Below are 21,804 nucleotides of genomic sequence, written 5' to 3'. Positions count from 1 at the left end.
CTCTCTCTGCCTCTGTCTCAAAAATAACAAATACACTTAAAAAAATATAAATGCTACGAATCTTATAAAAATAGGGTAACATTATCAGGAGCTTCCTTTTTTTTTTAAAGATTTTATTTTTGGGGCACCTGGGTGGCTCAGTCAGTTACGTATCCAACTCTTGATTTCATCTCAGATCGTGATTCCAGGGTCATGGGATTGAGCCTACACTCAGCGTGGAGCCTGCTTGAGATTCTCTTTCAATCTTTCTCCACCCCACCACCTCTCTCCCCCACTCACTCTTGCTCTCTCTCAAATTAAATTTTTTTTTTTTTTTTTTAAGAAATCTCTACATCTGGGTGCCTGGGTGGCTCAGTTGGTTGGGCATCTGATTTCAGCTCAGGTCATGATCTCGCAGTTCGTGAGTACAAGCCCTGTATTGGGCTCTGCACTGACAGCAAGGAGCCTGCTTGGAATTCTCTCTCCTTTCATCTCTGCCCTTCCCCTGCTCACACACTCTCTCTCTCTCTCAAAATAAATAAAATAAACATTAAAAACAAAATAAGAAATCTCTACATCCAATGTGGGGCTCCAACTCACAACCCCAAGGTCAAGAGTCATGCTCTACCGACTGAGCCAGCCAGGTGCCCCATGATCAGGAACTTCCTAAAGAAGGTTCTCAGGGTAGATATGGAAGAATTCTCTTGAGAAGCTAACATTTGAGTTGATACCTAAATGATGAAGAAGCAATCATGTGAAGGTCTGTGAGGAAGCATGTTTCAAACAGAAGGAATAACTGCAAAGGCCCTGAGAAAGGGAAAAAAATGTGGCATAATCAAAGAACAGACAGAAGACCAACATGTCTGAAGTATTATGAATAAAGGATTATGTAAAAAGAGATGAGAAAGCAGGGGTGTCTGGATGGCTCAGTTGGTTAAGCATCCAACTCTTGATCTCAGCTCAGGTCATGATCTTAGTTTGGGAGATCAAGCCCTTAGTTGGTCTGTGCTGACAGCATGGAGGCTGCTTGGGATTCTCCCTTTCCCTTTCTCTTTGCCCTTCCCTCCCTCCCTCTCTCTCTCTCTCTCTCTCTCTCTCTCTCAAAATAAACAAACTTAAAAAAAGAGAGAGAGGGGCACTTGAGTGGCTCAGTCAGTTGAGCGTCCAACTTCAGCTCAGGTCATGATCTCACATTCCATGGGTTTGAGCCCCACATTGGGCTCTGGGCTGACAGCTCAGAGCCTGGAGCCTGCTTCGGATTCTATATCTCCATCTTTCTCTGCCCCTTCCCTGCTCATGCTCTCTCTCTCACACACTCTCTCTCAGAAATAAATAAAACATTAAAAAAAAATTTTTTTTAAGAAGAGAGAGAGATGAGAAAGCAGAGATAACAAAGATTTAATAGGGCCTTGCCAGGTCAGGGTAAGGAGTTTTGGCTGTAACAGTGAGATCTGGTTTATGCTCTAGAACAACGCTAATAGAATTTCCTGAAATATTCTATATCTGCTCTGCTCAATCTGGTAGCCACCAGCCACAAGTGTCTACTGAGTATCTGAAATGTGCCTAATGTGACTGAGGACCCAGTTTTTAACTTTAATTAATTTTATAAAGTTGTACATGGTTAATGACTATATACTGGACAGTGCAACTCTAGAAAGACTCCTCTGGCTACAGTGTGGAAGATGGATTATAATAAAGCCAAGAGTGAAAGGAAGACAACCAGGACAGAAGGTATTACAACAGTCCAAAAAAACCCAAAAATGACCTTGAGAAAAAAGATACGTATTAGAGATACAGAGTTGGTAGTGATCCAAAGGGTTCAATGAGGAAAAGGTTAAACTCAAGCACAGGCTGTAAATTTACAGAAGGAAAAGAACAGTATTCACCTCTCATTTATGCAATACTAGAAATTGCATTTCCAACAATATTCACTATATTCTCACTAAAAATAAATTTCTAGAAATTATTTAATAATTGGCATATGATGGGGTATCAAACTAAATATTTTAAGCCAGAAATGCACAGCTTGACATTTTCTCCACTTCCTGCTGGTTGTCTACTGAAACAAAAGGGCAAATTAAACATATGGAGACTCTTCAGGGTCTGTATGTCCATCTGGGCTGACACAGAGCAGGATGAAGGATCCAAGAAACTTTTAGATTCAACTGAGGATCCAATTTTGCCTTAATATACTCAGTCTAATGAAAAGGCAGGTTCTCAAGGTTCTCCAAATGTGGTTCTACAATGTAAGTATAGTATTTTATTATCTTTTAAAAATATTTTATTTTTAAGAGCAGTTTTAGGTTCACAATAAAACTGAGAAGGTACAGATTTCTCATATACCTTCTTTCTCATAGCATGTTATTCTTTTTTAATGTTTTGTTTTTGAAAGAGGGCACGCAAGCAGGGGAGGGGCAGAGAGAGAGGGGCAGAAGATCCAAAGCGGGCTCTGCCCTTGACAGTTGCAAGCCTGATGCAGGGCTCAAATTCATGAACTGTGAGATCACGACTTGAGCTGAAGTCAGACACAACTGACTGAGCCACCTAGACGCCCCTCCCATAGTATGTTATTTTTATGAGAAAATACATCTGTATCTACCTGATCAACAGCTATTGTCAAAAGCAATTACTATTTAACTGGTTAAACTATTCACTGTTTGGAAGGAAAATATACAAGTTTAGAAGTCATTAGCTTATGAATATATTCATGTTAAGACTGAGCAAGATGGGGCACCTAGGTGGCTCAATTGAGTTCCAACTCTGGATTCTGGGTCACATGATCTCATGGTTCATGAGTTTGAGCCCCATATGGGGTTCTCTGCATCAGCACAGCCCGCTTCAGATCCTGTCTCCCTTTCTCTGTGCTCCTCCCCTGCTCGCACCTGCGCAGGCTCTCTCTCATTCTCTCAGAAATAAATAAACATTAAAAAAAATGTCAAATCAAATTTGGGGACAGAGAGAAAACTTACATAAAAATACCCATAACTAAATGTTACATAGAAAAAACGAAGACAGTAAAAAAGAAGAGTTATTTCTAGCCTTGCCTGCCTTTCCTTTAAGTACATGTTAAAAACTGTATTTTTAAACAAAATAGTTATTTATAAATAAAATACTAATCTTATTACACAATTCTAGAAATGTAAACAAGGGTAAAAAAAATAAACACCCAAGAAAAACATGTTTTTATTTTCCCAGCATCCAGTGCCTAGCACAGTTTTGGGTACACTGAGGCATTCAATAAATAATTGTCGAGTGAATGAACACACAAGCTCTACGACATAGCAAAAATATATATATAAAATAGGGACACCTAGGTGGCTCAGCTGGTTAAGCATTCAACTTCGGTTCAGCTCATGATCTCAGGGTTCGTGAGTTTGAGCCCCACATTGAGCTCTCTGCTGTCAGCACAGAGCCTGCTTCAGATCCTTTGTCTCTCTCTCTCTCTGCCCCTCCCCACTGTCATGCTCTCTCTCTCTCCCAAAAATACATACATACATACATACATATATACATACATAAAATATACAGTCTGGTTCATAATATTCAAATCTAAACTAAGATGCCCATAGCAAGTTAACTATATTTTGGTGATCAGAGATAGGAGGCCAGATTAATGAAACTATGACAAACAAATATAACCTCTGAGGTTTGTCCAATTGTTAGGAGTATACTTATACAAGCTAAAACTATAAAAGCCACTAAGGACCATTACAGTAGGATTTGTTCCAACTTACCTCACACAACATTCTACTGCACGAAACCAATGAAGCATCTCATCATGTAGAGTACACAACTGAAGGCAGGACAGAAAAACTTTCTCAGCATCGCTGTACCACCCTGCATCTGAAAGAAAGCCACCTAAAGGACAAGAAAACCAGTAACTTTAAATAATTTTAAATAATTTAATAAGTAATTTTTAAAATAATTTAATAAATCACTTGAAAGCTAAAATGACACGCTTAAAATTAGTATTATCTAAAATGAAAACACCCGTAATATTAAAGTCCTGTGTTTAGCCCAAAACAAAGCTACTGTGAAACAAAAAACAAAACAAAAACTTTCAAACTAGGGGGATTAGATCAAAGTTGAGACTTTGAATAAGGAGTCAAGAGTTTTAACCCTCTAAAAATACTCTATACTCTAAGAATTGACATTTTCCAGTTAATTAGCCATATATTTCAATAATCCTAACATTTTCAGTCTCTCTATACCCAATCTCAAAGAACATCTCAATAAAGCTATTATTAAGAAAATTGCCTCCATTGTCTCCAAATTGCGATAATTTTAGGATCAAGACCAATAACTTAACTATGAGTTTGTTAGAACTTGATTCTACCTGCAAGATATTTCTTCAGTCTGGCTCATTATAACAACCAGACATTGGTATAAATGTTTGTGGAGCTGACAGAGGACGTCAATGAACACTAAAAACTTTCTGCCTTTCACTTTGGTTGATACTGAAGTTGTTCTACAGATTTTTACATAATCATCTAGGACCAAAGGGATGTCAACCTTAACATTCATCAAGATCACAGATACTCTTTTGCTAGAGACATTTTTGGGGGACAATTCTTGGCTGCAGTTTTATTCCATGGACTATCAAAGGATAAATTTCTTTTCAGGAAAAATGTTCTGAAGTTCTTCCAGCAAACTGTCTATGACCACTACAAAGAATTATTCTAAGATTGAAGGAAATGATCATGAAAATTTGTTAGCAAAGAAAGTGTATGTGCATGTGTAGGAGAGCTAAAACAGGCATGTGCACACATTAATGTAAGGAGTTAAAAATGAAAGGTAGTCTGTGTTGATGGAACAGTCCTGTATCTTGATGGTAATGAGTTATATGAATCTTTACATGGAATCAACTGCATAGAAACATACACACGCGTGAGTACATGTAAAAATTGTTGAAAATGCAATAAGGTCTGTAGTCTACTTAACAGTACTAAACTTGGGGGCACCTGGGTGGTTCAGTTGGTTAAGCATCCGTCTTTGGCTCAGGTCATGATCTTACGGTTCATGAGTCCGAGCCCATCAGGCTCTGTGCTCACAGCTCAGAGCCTGGAGCTTTCTTCAGATTCTGTGTCTCCCTCTCTCTGCCCCCCCGCCCCCCACATCTCTCTCTCTCTCTCTTTCCCTCTCAAAAATAGACATTAAAAAAATTTTTTTTAAATAGTGTTAAAGTCATGTCAATTCTTGGTTTTGATATTGTCTGTGAATCTATAATTATTTCAAAAAAATTTTTTTAAAGAAAGTAAAAAGAAGGGTAAGTAACAACTTTAATAAGTAGTTGCCTGAAACATACTTATCTATGTAGATTTGTAAAAAATATATAAAATGTTATGCAGGGGTGCTTGGGTGGCTCAATTGTTTAACCGTCTGACTCTTGATTTCAGCTCAGGTTATGATCTCATGGTTCATGGGTTCGAGCCTCATGTCAGGCTCAGTGCAGACAGAACAGAGCCTGGTTGGGATTCTCGATCTCCATCTCTTTCTGTCCCTCCCCCATTCACGCTCTCTGTGTCTTTAAAACAAACATTTAAAAAAATTTCTTTTTAATGTTTATTGTTTATTATTTATTTTTGAGAGAGAGAAACAGAGCACAAGTGGGGGAGAGACAGAGAAGGAGACACAGAATCCAAAGCAGGCTCCAGGCTCCAAATTGCCAGAACCAATCCAGGGCTCGAACTCACGAACGCGAGATCATGACTTAAGCCAAAGTTGGCTGCTTAACTGACTGAGCCACCAGGCACCCCCAAATAAACATTTTTTTTAATGTTCCACAATGTAAACAGTATTTTTCTCTATATATAACAAACAAAACCTTCTCAGACTCCTTCCCCATATGTTTTCAGTATTCTTGTAACATCCCATCAGGAAATACAGGATTACCCTCATTTTAGAGACTGAAAAACTGAGGCCTTAAAAGGATTAAGTCTCATGCCACAGCATATGGTAAGCTGGTAAAAGAGGCTGGAGGCAGCAGGACATGTTAGCAAAACATGTGGTAAGGAATTTATAGATGCAGGATTCTAAACTTTTAGTACACTACCAGCTATGTGACTTGAGCAAGTTCTTAACTTTTCTGAATCTTTCATTTGTAAAGTGCCATTAATACCATCACACCACTGGAATGTTATGAGGATTTGGAAAATATAACATTTAAATGCCTACTTTAGTGTTTGGCACAAAGTTAACATTCAATAAATCACACCTAATTTTTCTGATGTTTTTCTCAACCTCCTTATGTAGACTTTGGGAATGTTCTGGTGTAATCCTTTATCATTAGTAGGTTTAATGAGTCATGTCCTACAATAAAACACTTCTCTATTTTACTATTACTTACCTAAAACAAAGCCAACCTGAATGGCTTTTTCTTTTACTGCAGCATCAGATTCTGCTATGTAAGAGCACCGCCTACTGAATGAGTAGGCCAAGACTGAAGCAACTTTCACACCATGATCCATCAAAGCCTGGAAACAATGATGAAGCAAATGTCTGAAAGAGAAGAAAAGATTATTTTATAAAGATAACATATTTTACAGTTTTAGAAAGTGCTAGCTTGATTTTTATTTCTTTTTAAGTTTATTTATTTATTTTGAGGGAGAAAGAAAGAGAACACATGTGCATGGGTGTGCACAGGTGTGTGCAAGCAAGCAGGCAAGGGGCAGAGAAAGAGGGAGAGAGAGAATCCCAAGCAGGATCCACGCTGGGAATGAAGGGCTTGAACTCACGAACTGTGTGATCATGACCTAAGCCCAAATCAAGAGTTGGACACTTAACTGACTGAGCACCCTGGCGTCCACTAGCTTTCTTTTTTAAAAATAACACTACCATTATTTTCCAAGATGGAATAAGATACAAAAAACTTTCTGCCTTATGAATTATGAGGCCATAATAATCCATAATTTAGCCTAATATTTTTATTCAGTAGATCACTGTGTGTTCCTGTATGTGTAAACAAATGTCAATAAAAAAGAATAAAACTAACTTTTCTTTTTTAAAAATTATTTGAGAGAGAGAGAGAGAGAGAGAGAGAACACGAGCAGGGGAGAGGGGCAGAGGGAGAGAGACAGAATCCTAAGCAGGCTCCACACAGTGTGGAGCCTGACGTGGAGCTCGATCCCACAACCCTGGGATCCTGACCTGTGCCAAAATCAAGAGTCCCTGAGCCGAAATCAAGAGTCAGATGATCAACCAACTGAGCCACCCAGGCGCCCCTAAAACTAACTTTTAAAAACCAAATCATCTTATAATTCAATAATAACCCAATTTAAAAATGGGAAATGGATTTGAATAGAGATTTCTCCAAAGAAAGTATACAAATGACCAATAAGTACAAGAAAAGATGCTCAACATCATTAGTCATAAGGGACATGCAAACCCAAACCACAATGAGATACCACTTCACACCTGCTAGGATGTAATCATTATTCTAAAAAAGTGATGACAAAAATATGTAAAAATTGGAACTCTCATACACTGATGGTAGGAACATAAAATGATACAGCCACTATGGAAAACAGTTTAGAGTTTACTAAAAAAATTAAACAGAGTTATCATATGTATACACCCTTAGTTATATACACAATTGAAAACATATGCCTACACAAAATCTTGTCCATAAACGTTCACAGCAGTATTATCATAATAGCCAAACAGCCAAAATGTTCACCAACAGATGACTAGATAAATAAAACACAGTATATTCATACAATGGAAAATTATTCAGCCATAAAAGGAAAGAAGTACTAATACAAGCAACAACATGAATAAACCTTCCAAACATTGTAAGTAAAAGAAGCCAGTCACAAAAGACCATATACCATATGATTCTCTTTTCTAGAACAGGTAAATCTAGAGACAGAAAATTGATTAATGGTAGGCTGGGGGTAAGAGGAAATAGGAAGTGATTGTTAATGGGTACAGGGTTTCTTTATGGGGTGATGAAAATGTTCTAGAATTAGATGGTGGTGATGGTTGCAAAACCTTGTGAATATACTAAAGACACTGAATTAATTATATAATTTAAAATAGTGAATGTGGTGGTATGTGAATTATATCTTAATAAAAAACTCTTAAATAACAAAATTGTAAATACCAGAATCACTGCTTTGGATAAAGGGGAAAAAAGTCAAACTACATGCTTTTAGTTTCACAACTACATTAAACACTTACCAAGGGATTTTGACTTGGTGAAAGATAACCTGAGAGATGAAAGAGAGGTATTCCACTAAATCTTTACAATGGCTACGTTTAGAATTGTATAGAGAAATTTAAATTCCAGAAAGGTAACCTTTTCTTAAAGAATGCTCTTTTAAAAGTTTTGCTATAGCCTTCTTTTACCAAAATGAAGTTCTCATTTATTTATTTTACAGATTAATTTTAATTATTCAACTAACCAAAAAGTTCCTCTACAGTACACAGGCCACATTTCAAAGTTACCTCTAACAGCGAAATTATATTATTTACTTATTATTTTCCTCTCTCAAATACAAAATCCATGAGGAAGAGATATCGTAGAACTTATTCACAGCATCTTGAACAGTACCTGATGCGTACTAGGCATTGAACAAGTATATACTTAATTTGTTGAACAAATAAAACAACTTGGCAATATTCATATTAGAAATTAGCAGTATTTTATAAAACTATATTCTTATTTTCCTAGAAGTGTGGGTTAGGAAAAAGAAATAGCATTTAAAGCAAATTTCAGGAAGAATGCTAAAGAGAACAGCAAGTATATAATCAAAGGCTGTGTCGTCTATACTTGTATGTGGCTCCACCACATGTAACAGCCAAAATAGGGAAGATGAATTCAGTCTCCTTTTCTTGAACACAAAAAGCAAGGTGGTAATGATGGTTTCAAAACAATGGGTAGGTAGGTACTTAATGTCACTGAATTGTACACTTAAAAAGTTACAATGATAAAATTTAGGTTATGTATGGTTCACTACAATTTTTAAAAAGTGTATTTACCTTTTATCCAAAGCTCTCAATACTTTAGCAAAAACTTCCAATTCACAAAATTCACTGCCCAGTTGACATAAGCGTCCCTGTTGGTAAAGCTGAAATGAAAAATAAAAAAGGTAATTAAAAATTTTTAATTTAATTTTAATTTTACTTTAATTATACTTCTAGATATAATTCGATGGACTTAATATTTAATGAATTTAATGGGTACTACCCAAAGTCAGTATGATTCCACAGCAATAGTAAATTAACAAATTTTTACAATTCATACAAGACATTTTAATAGTTGTATATAAAGTTAAAAATTAACATTTAAAATTAATTTAATTTAAAAATTAGTATCTGATACATGTTAAATTCTACAAAGTGCTATACACTTATTAAATAAACATAAAAAGTTATGTTCAAGAAACTTTTAAAATTAACAGATCATGTCTAAAGTAATCCGGGGGGGGGGGGGGGGGGGGTGCCTGGCTGGCTCAGTCAGGAGAGTGTGCAACTTTTGATCTCAGGGTTGTGAGTTCAGGCCCCACATTGGGTAAAGAGACTGCTTAAAAATAAAATCTTAAATAAAGTAATCCAGGATGAAAAAATAAATTAAAATAATCCAAGATGGCAGGATTTCTAATCATGTCACAATCCCTTACTCATTTTGCCTGACTTTTTAGAACTTCTTTTAAAAGTAACATTTTAACAAATGTGTTCAATGTTTATCACAAATAATATATGCACACGGTTAAAAAGAGACAAATACTACTGGTCCCTCCTTCTCCCACTCCAGCTTCACCAAATGCTTTGAATTTTTATATGCTATATAAATATAGTGCCTTAGAAGGCTGGAATTTTATCTTATTCACTTTATATTACACTTAACTCTTAGCTCAGTTTACAGAACAGGGGTTTCAAAAAGAAGACAAGATCTAGAGTTCATGTGTCAAAATGGGCCAGTTAACTTTGTGCTGGGAAAATATACTACAAACTCAATCAACTAGTTCTTGGGCATAAATCACTAGTCACAATGGAAGCCAGGTCAAATTACATAAGTATATTAATGCAAATCAATAAGGACTGCTGTGAAAAATCCGTAACAATTACCGAAGAGAAGAGATAAGGGGCTACCACATGCCCAGGAAGGGGAAGCAAAATGTCATCTTCATATAAAACGGTTGGATACTCATATTAACAGTAAACTTTCGTAAGGAAAGATTTGCTAATTTTAGAGATGATTATGTTTTCTGCTATAGTAAGAGCTTCTGAGAATGTAAACAGTAAAATTCACTATTATTAATCACTGTCATATTTACTTTGACTATTAACCAACAGAGAATAACTCAGAAAATAAAGTTGAGAATGTATGACCTAATCCGTATTTGGGAGCTTAACAATGTGATAAGTTTTTATTTAGGGCAGAAAAGTAAATCTACTTATCAAAATAAATATATACACACACTCCCAAAATGGTATAGTACAAAAAAACCTCACTTCTTACCAAAATAACTTATCATTAGCAAACTTAAGGCTTAGAATTTCTTTAAGATAGGAGAATGAAAACAAGTTATACAACCTTTTTGCCTGTACTCACCAAAGACAATTAAGCTTTGTATACATTACAACTCATCGTATGCCTTTAATGACTGAAAACTGGTATATCTTACTAAATGGGATTTGAAATTAAAATTCTGAAAAGTTGCTTCCTTAGTTACAATGTAAACATGCCCTTATTAACACAAGCCCTTCCCCCCCCTTTTACTCTGTTCAATTTTTCTAGCTAAAAATGGGTTCACATTTAAATTCTGGGAAGAGGGTAATGACTTAATTGTTTCCAATTATCCTTACCAGGTTTATCCAAAAATGCAAACTTAGACATTCTGTGAATGGGATTTGCGGATACTGATCCAGAATAAAAATAGCATTTAATTCTTAAAAAGATCTAATATGTGCCAGGCATTGTTCTAAGTGCTTTTCATAAGTAACTCACTCTATACTTTCACAGATAAGGAAATTGAGGCATATAAAATTAAATAACCTGCTCAAAATCATACAACTAAAAAGTGGTAAAGCACAAATCCGGCCCCTGGCAGTCTGTTTTTACATCCATGTTCTTAATAATGTACACTACACTGCCTCTTAAAGATAATCTATCAGGAAGGAAGAGTATATATAAAAAGAGTAATTTTTAGCTTGGTTGGGGGGAGTCGGATGGGCTAAATGGGTAAGGGGCATTAAGGAATCTACTACTAAAATCATTGTTGCACTATACGCTAACTTGGATGTAAATTAAAAATAAATAAATAAATAAATAAATAAATTTAAAAAAAGGGTGATTTTTAACGTTTTTATAGCAGACTTAAAGATTTATTCTTTCATAGATTCATACAGCTTATAGAGTAGAGCTTGGAGGAAACTGAGGCTCCAGATTCCTTGGTAAGAATTCTGACTAGATTTTTAAAAATCTGACTTATTTAGGGGGTCCCTGGGGGCTCAGTTGGTTAAGGTAATGATTTTACAGTTCGTGAGTTCGAGCCCCACATTGGGCTCTGTGCTGACAGCTCAGAGCCTGGAGCCTGCTTCAGATTCTGTGTCTCCTTCTCTCTGCCCCTCCCCTCCTTGTGCACACGCGTTCTCTCTCTTTCTCACAAATAAAGAAACATTAAAAAAAATTTTTTTTAAATCTTACTTACTTCAGTTCATTGTTAAGTGTTTCATATTATATTCTGTACCCAATGAATAACAAGGCTATTAAAGGACTCTATCAACTTTTGGTTCTTTAAGGGAAAATAGTTTATTTTTAGAAGTAGGTAAATTACCTCCCAAGAGATATAAAACCAGGCAATATAATACAACTAAAACAATACTGGAAAGGTATGAAGACAAACCAATCAATGGAACAAAATGCAAACTTCAAAAGCAGACCACAGTGTGTAAAAAATTAACATGATGAAGAAAAAAATTTTTTGATCACTGAAGAAGGAGCTAACAAAGAGTGCATAAAAATGGGGAAAGGAGGAGCGCCTGGATGCTCAGTCGGTTGGGCATCCGACTCTAGATCAGGTCATGATCTCAAGTTCCAGGTATAGGCCCCATGTGGAGCCTGCTCAAGATTCTCTCTCTCCACCCTTCCTGTGGGTGCATGCATGTGCTCTCTTTCTCTTTCTCAAAACTTAAAAAAAAGGGGGGGGGGCACCTGGGTGGCTCAGTAGGTTAAGCATCAATCAGACTTTGGCTCAGGTCATGATCTCACGATTAGTGAGATCCCTTTGTCCCCCGTCTGCCCCTCCCCTGGCTCGTGTGCATGCTGTCACTCAAAAATAAACAAATATTAAAAAAATGGGAAAACAAAGTTAGATGTCTCCTAATAAAATATAGTAAAAATAAATTCCAGACTTAAATGACAGCAATATTAAAAGCTACTTGGTAAACACTGCCTTTCGAAACATATCACAGGCAAAAATCATAGAGATAAGTGATTACATAAAACCCTAAAATGCCCGAGAATATAAAATATTATAAATAAAAAATGTAAATACAACGAAACCAAGTAAAATATTAGTAACACACATATACAAGAATTAACACCTTGAAGATACAAAGGGATGGAATTCCTGGTGATGTTTTAGAACAGACTAAAGTAAAAATCTTATAACATACTGAAGAAAAAACTACTGCAAGGGAAATGCAAGCCAGCCCCAAACCCAGAAAACTCTTTGGGAGATAAAGATGGGGATGAAAGTCTTCCTTAACCAGAGGGATTTTTAATTGGTTGCTTTCCCAGCCAATTCAAAATCACCACAGGCTAAGACTGAACAGCTTAGTTTTGACATCAGATTAGCATACAAAATAATCTTGGCTAATTCCCAACAACAGAAACTTGGAAAGGTTTAGAAAAAAAACATAAAAGAAAGTGAATTCAAGCTATGGTCTAAGAACATACAGACACAATCTATGAAACTCATGTACCTCACTCATGTTTGAAACTGTTATCCCCTCTTGAAGAGTCAGTAAAGAGCAAAAATCTTCAGAAATGAAAAGCAGTTGTTATCAAAGAAAAATTACCATGACACGTAAAAATGAACAAGTTTTAGAAAAGTTTGAGCAATATAAGCCCTCTTTTGTTTTTAAATTGTTTATCTACCATTACATATGTGTATGTTTTTTCAAAAGCTGGACAATATTCAATAAACTGCACATATGTGAGACAGGATTTATATTTCAAATTGTTCACTTGGATTACTGAAAAGGTTAGGTAGAACTGGCTTCTCCATTACCACTCTTGTCCTCTTCTAATCAATTCTGCACAGCAGCCAGAATGATCTTTTAAAAATGTAAATTATTTCATGGCATTCCTTGTTTAAAACTTTTCAATGGCAGCCTCAGTGTGAACATAATTCAAAATTTTTAATATGGGCTACAAGTCTCTAAAAGTTATCTGACTCCTGCCTATTTTTCAAACCTCATTTTTTACCATTCTTTCTCCCTGTCTCCTATATTCCTGCCACATTAGCTTTCTTTTAGCTCTATCTCACCTCGTGAGTTTTGCACACATATGCTACTGCCTCCACATGAAGCACTAGTACTGTGATTCTTTGACGGGTTAATCTGTTAACTCTTCCTAATGGTCTCCACTAATTTGTCACCTTCTCATAGAGACCTGCCCTTTACTCCCCAATCTAAATTCTGTTCCCTGTTATACTTTCTCATGACACACTGTATTTTCCTCCATATCAGCATCAAGACATACATGCACACATTCACTAAACTTGTTCAACATGTCACTCCATTACACTCTACACTGTGAGGTGACCACTGTTATCACTATACCCCCAATACCTAGCACATTGCATAGCATTAGCTAGATATACATTCAATGCTTTCTGAATCCGTAATCCAAATTGGTAGCGATCTACTTTGGATGGAACTCAACCTCAGAAAAAACAAACAAAAAAAAGCAAGACACAGTCTCTATTCTGAAGTTTACAGTTAGAGAATCAAATATTTAGTATTGTTATTCTATCATTATTTATTGAAACTGCCCAAATTTAGCTAAAGAATTCAACACTTAGGGAAAAACCCCAGCTTCATACATAGTTACTTACTGTCTCCCAACCACACTGTGAGCACCTTAAAGAGAAACACTGATTAGGCATAATCTTATGTCCTTTCTCCATAGTACTCTATACAATAGTGCTCATACAATAAACTCTGAGAACAAATTTCAATGCAAACTTCATACACTAGTGTACCCTAGTGATGAAGAACATAAACTGCCAGTACCTAAATGTGAAAGTCAAGAACAAATTCTAAATAATAGATGCTTAAGTTGATAGACAAAAATAGATGTTTCCTATTAACATCTGATCTTTTACCAAGTACCCTGGCATATTCAGTACATGAAACTCATGGCTTACTGAACCTGTTTTATCTTTGACATTTTTCACATCAAAGGCAAGAAAACTATAGCTAGAAATATTCTACTTATTTTCTCATTAATAAATATCAGGAACATTTGTGTAAGACACTGTGCTAGGTATCAGGGCTATATTAGTGACTATGGTCATCACAGGAATACAAAGTAAGAGTTGTTCTCTGATCTCAAAAAATGTAGAATCTGTCAGAGCAGAAAGATAATGCTCACAGATTATACAATGGAGGTAAACAGAGTGTTTTAGTATCACAAATGAAGTAACTACTCTAAGAAGAATTTCAGCTGAGTTTTGAAGACAAACAGGAGTAAAGCTTCTGGCAATAGGCAGATGACAGCGACACATATGAAAACCTTCCAGCTCTTTTCCAAACAAAAGGAACTGCTGAATAAAGTTATCAGAAGAGAACTTTTGGATAAATAGCTGAGTTTGAAACCAAGAGCAAAAACTTCACAGCTGTCAAAACTGAAAAACAGCTGGGAAGGAAGAAAAACAGAATAGTTTATACCTCTGAGTGGTTGTGGGTAGAGTACAAAACACCAGATAGGAAGGAGTCCAGACAGCAGATCCTTGTAAGCAAAGGGACTTGGAGCTGAACTACCTGCCTAAACCAGGAATGAAAAAGTCAAGAATATCCACAGCCTTCAAAGTCTGCAGTGAAAGACTGAAACTTCAAACCTAAGACACATAGGACTATGCAGTCCCAATTCATACTACCTAAATGATTTACAGACCCCAAACCCAAAACTTGGTATTAAAAGCTGAAATCTGAAATCAGTGAAACCCATGAAGCCCCCACAGAGACAAAGACTAAAACATCTAGAAAGGATGATGAAAATGTTTTAGATCATGATCACTGAAATCCAGGCTACAGGAAAACTATGCACTGTCTGTAAGACAAAGGATTCTCTTTCTTCAACAAATAAACTGCAAAGATAAGAAAACAGATGGAAAGGCCACCTATAGATCAAAAAAGACTTAAGAGAGAGATCAACCAACAGCCAACCTGTAGAACTTATCTAGATCCTGACCCAAATAAGCAAACTGTAAAATTACATACAAATTTCACATTTAAAACTGAAAATCGAATAACTGTATATTCAGTAACAGTAAGAAACTACTATTAAATTTTTTAGGGGTTGTAAGAGTAAGGTGGCTACTAAAACATTAGCAGATGAAATTATATGATGCCTAGATTTGCTTCCAAATACTATAGGAAAGGGGGATGTGGTAGAACAGATTTACCAAGACTGGCCAAAAACTGGTAACTGTTAAAGCTGGACAACAGACACACAGAGGTCATTCTATCTACTTTTGTGTTTAAATGTTTTAATAAAAGGTTTTTAAAAAAGAATGTCTCCTTTATCTCTAAACAAATGTATCCTTCGCCTCTAAAATAAATGAAAGTAACAAATTGTTCTATTTAATACACACGTACTATCTTCACTCATATATTTACTCGAAAAATTCTCTAATCTCAAAATTCATCTGAAATGTAGCTCTGAAAAAATTCACATTGTAATATATTTCCTTTGTTCTTATATTGTATATGATATGTAAGTCCTGTAACTGATTACATTGGGGTCTCAGATTATAAATTCTTGGATTAAAGTGTCACAGAAGTATTTTAACATAATACACACATAATTAAAAGGTAAATGCTTTCTTTTGAAGATAAGACAACACTTAAATGTCTTGCTTCTTATTAACATTTTAATTTCTTAGCTGCTCTACCCTCATTGGTTCCATGTCATACTTTTTTAAATTTAATTCAACTGACCAACATGATTATTCTTATCTTGCAGGGCAAATGCTTTGCTTATTGGCAAGTAAGTCAAGAGGTTAATACACTCATATTATTAAAAAGCACAAGAAACAGTTAACACTCAAATAAGAGGGCAACCCTTTACTAAAGTTTAAATATGCTGTCCACATATGAAGATGCTATTGCATCCACATCCATTTAACAAGAAACTAAGAGTTTTTTCCCCATTCATTATGAGGATGAAATCAGGTCTAGTATACAGATTCTCTAACTCTATCCCTCAGTTGAGGGGGTCACTTGTGTAATTTACATGAGTATGTTAATGGTGGAAGAGGCTACCATGATATAAATGATCAAAAAATCTGGGTTAGTAGTAATACCTAACAACGACAACCAGCCATATGTAAGTCAATATGTGTCTGTGATCTCTTTTATTTGGTAAGAAGTTTCTCAGCTTCTCAAAGCTTCATTACCAATCTGCGGTGAAAATTAGGTCTATCCAGGAGGCAGTAGAAAGACAGCAGTATAGTTCTAAGAAATACATTCTGTCTCTATATGGAAACTCGTTCTGTATTGTAGGTAACCAACTTTAAACAATTTGCTTCCTCTGACTTAGAAAAATTACATGTTTTTAGAAAAATTAGAGAATATGGAAAATAACGTATAAAAAGGAAAAACATTCACTCAATTTTACCATCTAGTGAAAATCACTATCAACATAATAGCACATTTCTTTTCAGTCCTTTTTCTTACTGATTTGCAAGAGCCTTGAGTATGTTTCATAAACTTTAATACTCCATTATGTAAATTAAAACCTTTTTCCATTTCACATTTTTTAAAATTTGTATTTAAGAGAGAGACAGAGAGCATGCAGGGGAGGGGCAGAGAGAGGGAGAGAGAGAATCCCAAGCAGGTTCCATGCTGTCAGCATGGAGCCAAATGTGGGGCTCAATCCCACCACCACGGGATCATGACCTGAGCTGAAATCAAGAGACACTCAACTGAGCTACTAGGCACCCCTTAAATTTCTTTATTCTAATTGCACTAATCAGCACCTCAGAAATCCTGAATATGCAGTATACAGTTCCAGAAAGAAGTATGAAAAGTCTAACCACTTAAAAAAATAAAAATAAAAAAATCTAGGGGTGCCTGGGTGTCTCAGTTGGTTAAGCATCCAACTCTTGCTTTCGGCTCAGGTCATGATCCCACAGTCAGTGGGTCCAAGCCCCACATCAGGCTCTGTACTGACAGTGTGGAGCCTGCCTGGGATTCTCTCTCTCTCTCTCTCTCTCTCTCTCCATCCTGCCCCTCTCCTGTTCGAGTGCACACTCTCTCAAAATAAACAAAAATAAACTTAAAAAAATAAAAACAAAAAAACTGAATGATACTCAACTCTATTTCACTTAAGAAAAAAATCAGTCCAGGGCACTTGGGTGGCTCAGTTGGTAAAGTGGCCGACTTCGGCTCAGGTCATGATCTCATAGCTCAAAGGCTGGTTGAGCCCCGTGTCGGGCTCTGTACTGACAGCTCAGAGCCTAGAGCCTGGAGCCTGGAGCCTGCTTTTGATTCTGTGTCTCCCTCTCTCTCTCTGCCCCTCCCCTGGTCACCCTCTGTCTCTCTCTCTCAAAAATAAACAAACATTAAAAAAAGAAAAAAGAAAGAAAGAAAGAAAAAAGAAAAAAATCAGTCTGGAGTGCCTGGATGGCTCAGTTGGTAGAGCATGCAACTCTTGATCTTGGGGTTGTAAATTTGAGCCCCATATTGGGTATAGAGATTACTTAAAATCTTAAAAAAAAAAAAAAAAAAAAAGGAAGAAGAAGAAGAAGAAAAAATCAGTTTGGCTTCAGTGGCCAAAAGAAACAACAATGGCAACGATACGGATAATAGAAGGTATCTTATTATAGTCCTGATTTTAATCGGAATGCTTTAAGTGTTTCACCACTAAGTATTCCTGTTTATATATGTATATTATCTTTTGATTAAGTATGTTTATAATGTCAATCTGTATTTCCTATTAAAAGTTTAAAGGGAGAGACGTTTAGGTTTTTATATTATGATGATAGTTCCCTGTCTTAATATGAATTATATTAATAGACACAATGATTGGTATTTGTTATTATTTATAAATTCTGCCTCATGAATCACAAGTGAGGTTCTCAAGAGATCTTCTTTTTGTTGCTACTTTAGGTTTAGGTATCAGTGTTACGTTGACCTGTTTTGTTTTGTTTTTGAGGGAGGGGAAGAGGCAGAGGAAGAGAGAGAATCTCAAGCAGGCTCCAGGTCCAGCACAGGGCCCAACTCGGGCTGGATCCCATGATTGTGAGATCATGACCTGAGCTGAAATCGAGACTTGGACGCTCACTGACTCAGCCACCCAGGCACCCTATGTTGACCTCTTTTCCTTTTTTTTTTTTTTTTTTTTTTTTTTAATCATTTATTTTTGAGACAGAGAGAGACAGAGCATGAACGGGGGAGGGTCACAGAGAGAGGGAGACACAGAATCTGAAACAGGCTCCAGGCTCTGAGCTGTCAGCACAGAGCCTGACGCGGGGCTCGAACCCACCAACCGCGAGATCGTGACCTGAGCCGAAGTCGGACGCTTAACCGACCAAGCCACCCAGGCGCCCCATCTTTTCCTTTTTTTTTAATTGGAAAGAATTAGGTTGGTCTGAAACAGGTTAAGTTCCAGTAGCATCAATTCTTCTCTGAATACACTCAAGAAAGTTCCTGAAGTCAGTGGTAGTTGTTTGCTTGCTGATGGAGAAGGCAGATGTACAAAGGGAGAAATATAATTGTTCAACTTTTTTTTTTTTAATTGTTCAACTTTTTAAAATGGTTTTTAGTCTATTAACTTCTTTGGTCATTTATATTTTCCTAGAAACATAATTTCAGTAAGGTTTTCAGGCAGATTAGCATAGAATTGTACATGCTCTCCTACAACTAAAGAAGCCATTCTACAATTTAAAAAGCTACTTTCCTCTTTCCAGTGTATCTGTGTGGTTTTATTATTTTCTTTCTTATTCTTAATTTTGAAAATGAGAGCTTTCACTCATGTTTCTTGATTTGGCTAGCTACTGAATCAACTATGTAATTAATTAGTTGAATTATTTTTTTTGTATTAAACTACATGGACTTAGTTCTCATTCACACTGACAAATATTTGAGTTTTTAGGCTATTTTCCTCTTAGGACGATTTCACGTTCAGATATCCTTTCTTAAAAATTCAATTTTTAACTCAACTGAGACTGGGTGGCTCAGCTGGTTAAGCATCCAACTCTTCATTTAGGCTCAGGTCATGACCTCACAGTTCGTGAGTTCGAGCCTCATGTGAGCCTCCACAATGACAGTGTGAAGGCTGCTTGGGATTCTCTGTTTCTCCTTCTCTCCTGCTCGTGCACATACACACACTCTCTCCCTCTCAAAATAAATAAAACTTAAAAAAATTCAATTTTACTTATTTTATGTATCAAAATAATACATGGTCATAAAAATCCAAGTATTAAAATAAAACAAAGGATGTATGTGCAAAGTAAAAAGCAACTGGAATCTTATCCCTTGAATAAATACCATTAAAACTTTGTGTTTCTCTAGATTCTTTATTTCAACGCACATAGAAACATACACATATATTCTTCTACTTTAAAACACACGCACGCGTGCACGCACACACCCCTGGGTGGCTCAGTCAGTAAGTGTCTTGACTCTTGGTTTCAGCTCAGGTCATGAGCTCATGGTTGGTGGGATCGAGTCCCATGTCAGGTTCTTCGCTGACAGTGCACAGTCTGCTTGGGATTCTCTCTCCCTCTCTCTCTGCCCCTCCCCCCACTTGCTCGCTCTCTCAAAATAAATAAATAAGCATTTTTTTAAAAAACCACACAAACAGGATTATGTTATTCATACTACTTTATAAATAGCTTCTTATTCTCCCCACTTGATGTGCTCTGGCATCTCTACCTCAGTGTATACAGCCTCCTCATTCTTTATAACTGCAGTATGATATTCTGTTCCTGTTTGATTAGCATTTAGTTTGTTTCCAATTTTTGCCATCATAAACAACATTGTAGTGAACATCCCTAAATGGAACTTTCTCCACATTCACAAGCAGTCCTGTAGGATTAAAATCTGTAAATGGTATTGTGGTTAAAGGGTATGAATGATTTCAATCTTTAAGTCTGACAATCTGATAAAGACGGATGTTATTTTTTAAAAACCTTTTTACTGAAGCATAACATAGAGTGTACAACTCATATTTAAATGTAACAATAAATTTTCACAAAGTGAACACACATGTAAACCAACATCTAGATCACAGAGTATTATCAGAATTCCAGGTACCTCCCTTTGTGACCCTGTGTAATCAATATCCTCCAAAGACTAAAAAAGAAAAAAGAAAAAAAAGATCCTCTCTTGACTTCCAACACTTTTAATTTTGATTGTTTTTGAACATTAAATAAATGGAAAAATACACAATATACCCACAGTTTCCAAACTGCACCAAGGGTGCCTGGGGACTGCAAGTTATTTTAAATTTGAGAGAAATGATATTAACATCTGTATTACACCATGCCAACTACTAGATCGCTATATTCTTTTCAGTGATGTCTAATCTTTGTTAATAAGCTGCCATTTTCAGTGGTTGCTATAATAATAAGTAATGTGTAAAAATCAACATGGAACAGAAAATGAGGGTGGTGGGTGTCCAATCTGATTCCAAGATTTGAGAAGTTGTACAGTGCTGAAAGTATACATCCCGTTACTAATTGTGGTTATTTAAAAATGAAGTAAAAGTACTAATTTTTTTTCAATTTTTGTGCATTATTTTAATGGCTCTTAACTTGTTGGGACGTAAGTATTACTAAGTTGTTCATATCTACTACTTAATAAACAGAACAGTTTAGGTATTTCTTTTGGCCTACAAGTGCCATGAACCAAGTACCATGAAGGGAGAAAGTCTGGGAGCCTCTGGTGTATATTCCTGTCACTGGTTTCTTACAGTATCACTTGTAAGATTCATTCATATTGTGTCAAACAACTGCAATTCGTTCATTTTCATAGCATAATATTCCACTACATGACTATTCCACTACTTACTAATTCTATTGATGGTGTGTGTGAATTTTAAAAATTTAAATTCCAGTTTAGTTAACATACAGTGTTATATTAGTTTCAATGTACAATATGGTGATTCAACAATTCTATATGTTACTCAGTGCTCATCACAATGAGTGTACTCTTGATTCCCTTCACCTATTTTAACTACCCCCCCACACACCCATCTCCCCTCTGGTACCATCAGTTTGTTTTCTATATTTAAGACTCCCTTTTTTCTTTGTTCACTTTGAATGTTCTTAAGTGTACATTTCTTGAAGTGGAATTGCTGTGTTCCAGAGTATGTATATGCTCAGTTTTAGCAGACAGGCTAGTTTTCCAAGATAGTTCATCAATTTACACTCCTAGTAACAACGTTTGAGAGTTCTGATTGCTCCATGTCCTAACATTGTTTTTTGTTTTGCTTCATTTAGTCATTCTGAAGAATGTACACTACCACAGCAATTTCCCAAAATGAGGCTGAGCCCCTTTCATGCAATCATGATTGCTTTCCAAACACTTGCTTGGTCCTTTGAATATTGGTCTTTTTAGGTGCCTATTCAAGTTCTTTTCCCATTA

The 21,804-nt window shown here is 36.1% G+C and overlaps 1 protein-coding gene across 1 annotated transcript in view; it reads right to left on the bottom strand.

Annotated features, from left to right (window-relative positions):
* Positions 1–21,804, bottom strand: part of APPBP2 (amyloid beta precursor protein binding protein 2) — a 52,324-nt gene that overhangs the window by 22,027 nt on the left and 8,493 nt on the right. The window contains exons 2-4 of the mRNA XM_049637840.1: positions 8,959–9,047; positions 6,326–6,477; positions 3,714–3,837 (exon numbers count right to left, since the gene is read on the bottom strand). Of these exons, the coding sequence (XP_049493797.1) occupies positions 3,714–3,837; positions 6,326–6,477; positions 8,959–9,047 (365 nt within the window). The remainder of the gene's footprint in view (positions 1–3,713; positions 3,838–6,325; positions 6,478–8,958; positions 9,048–21,804) is intronic.

This window comes from Panthera uncia, chromosome E1 (genome assembly GCF_023721935.1).
Source record: "Panthera uncia isolate 11264 chromosome E1, Puncia_PCG_1.0, whole genome shotgun sequence".
Taxonomy (NCBI): domain Eukaryota; kingdom Metazoa; phylum Chordata; class Mammalia; order Carnivora; family Felidae; genus Panthera; species Panthera uncia.
This window is presented reverse-complemented; position numbering and strand designations above follow the sequence as displayed.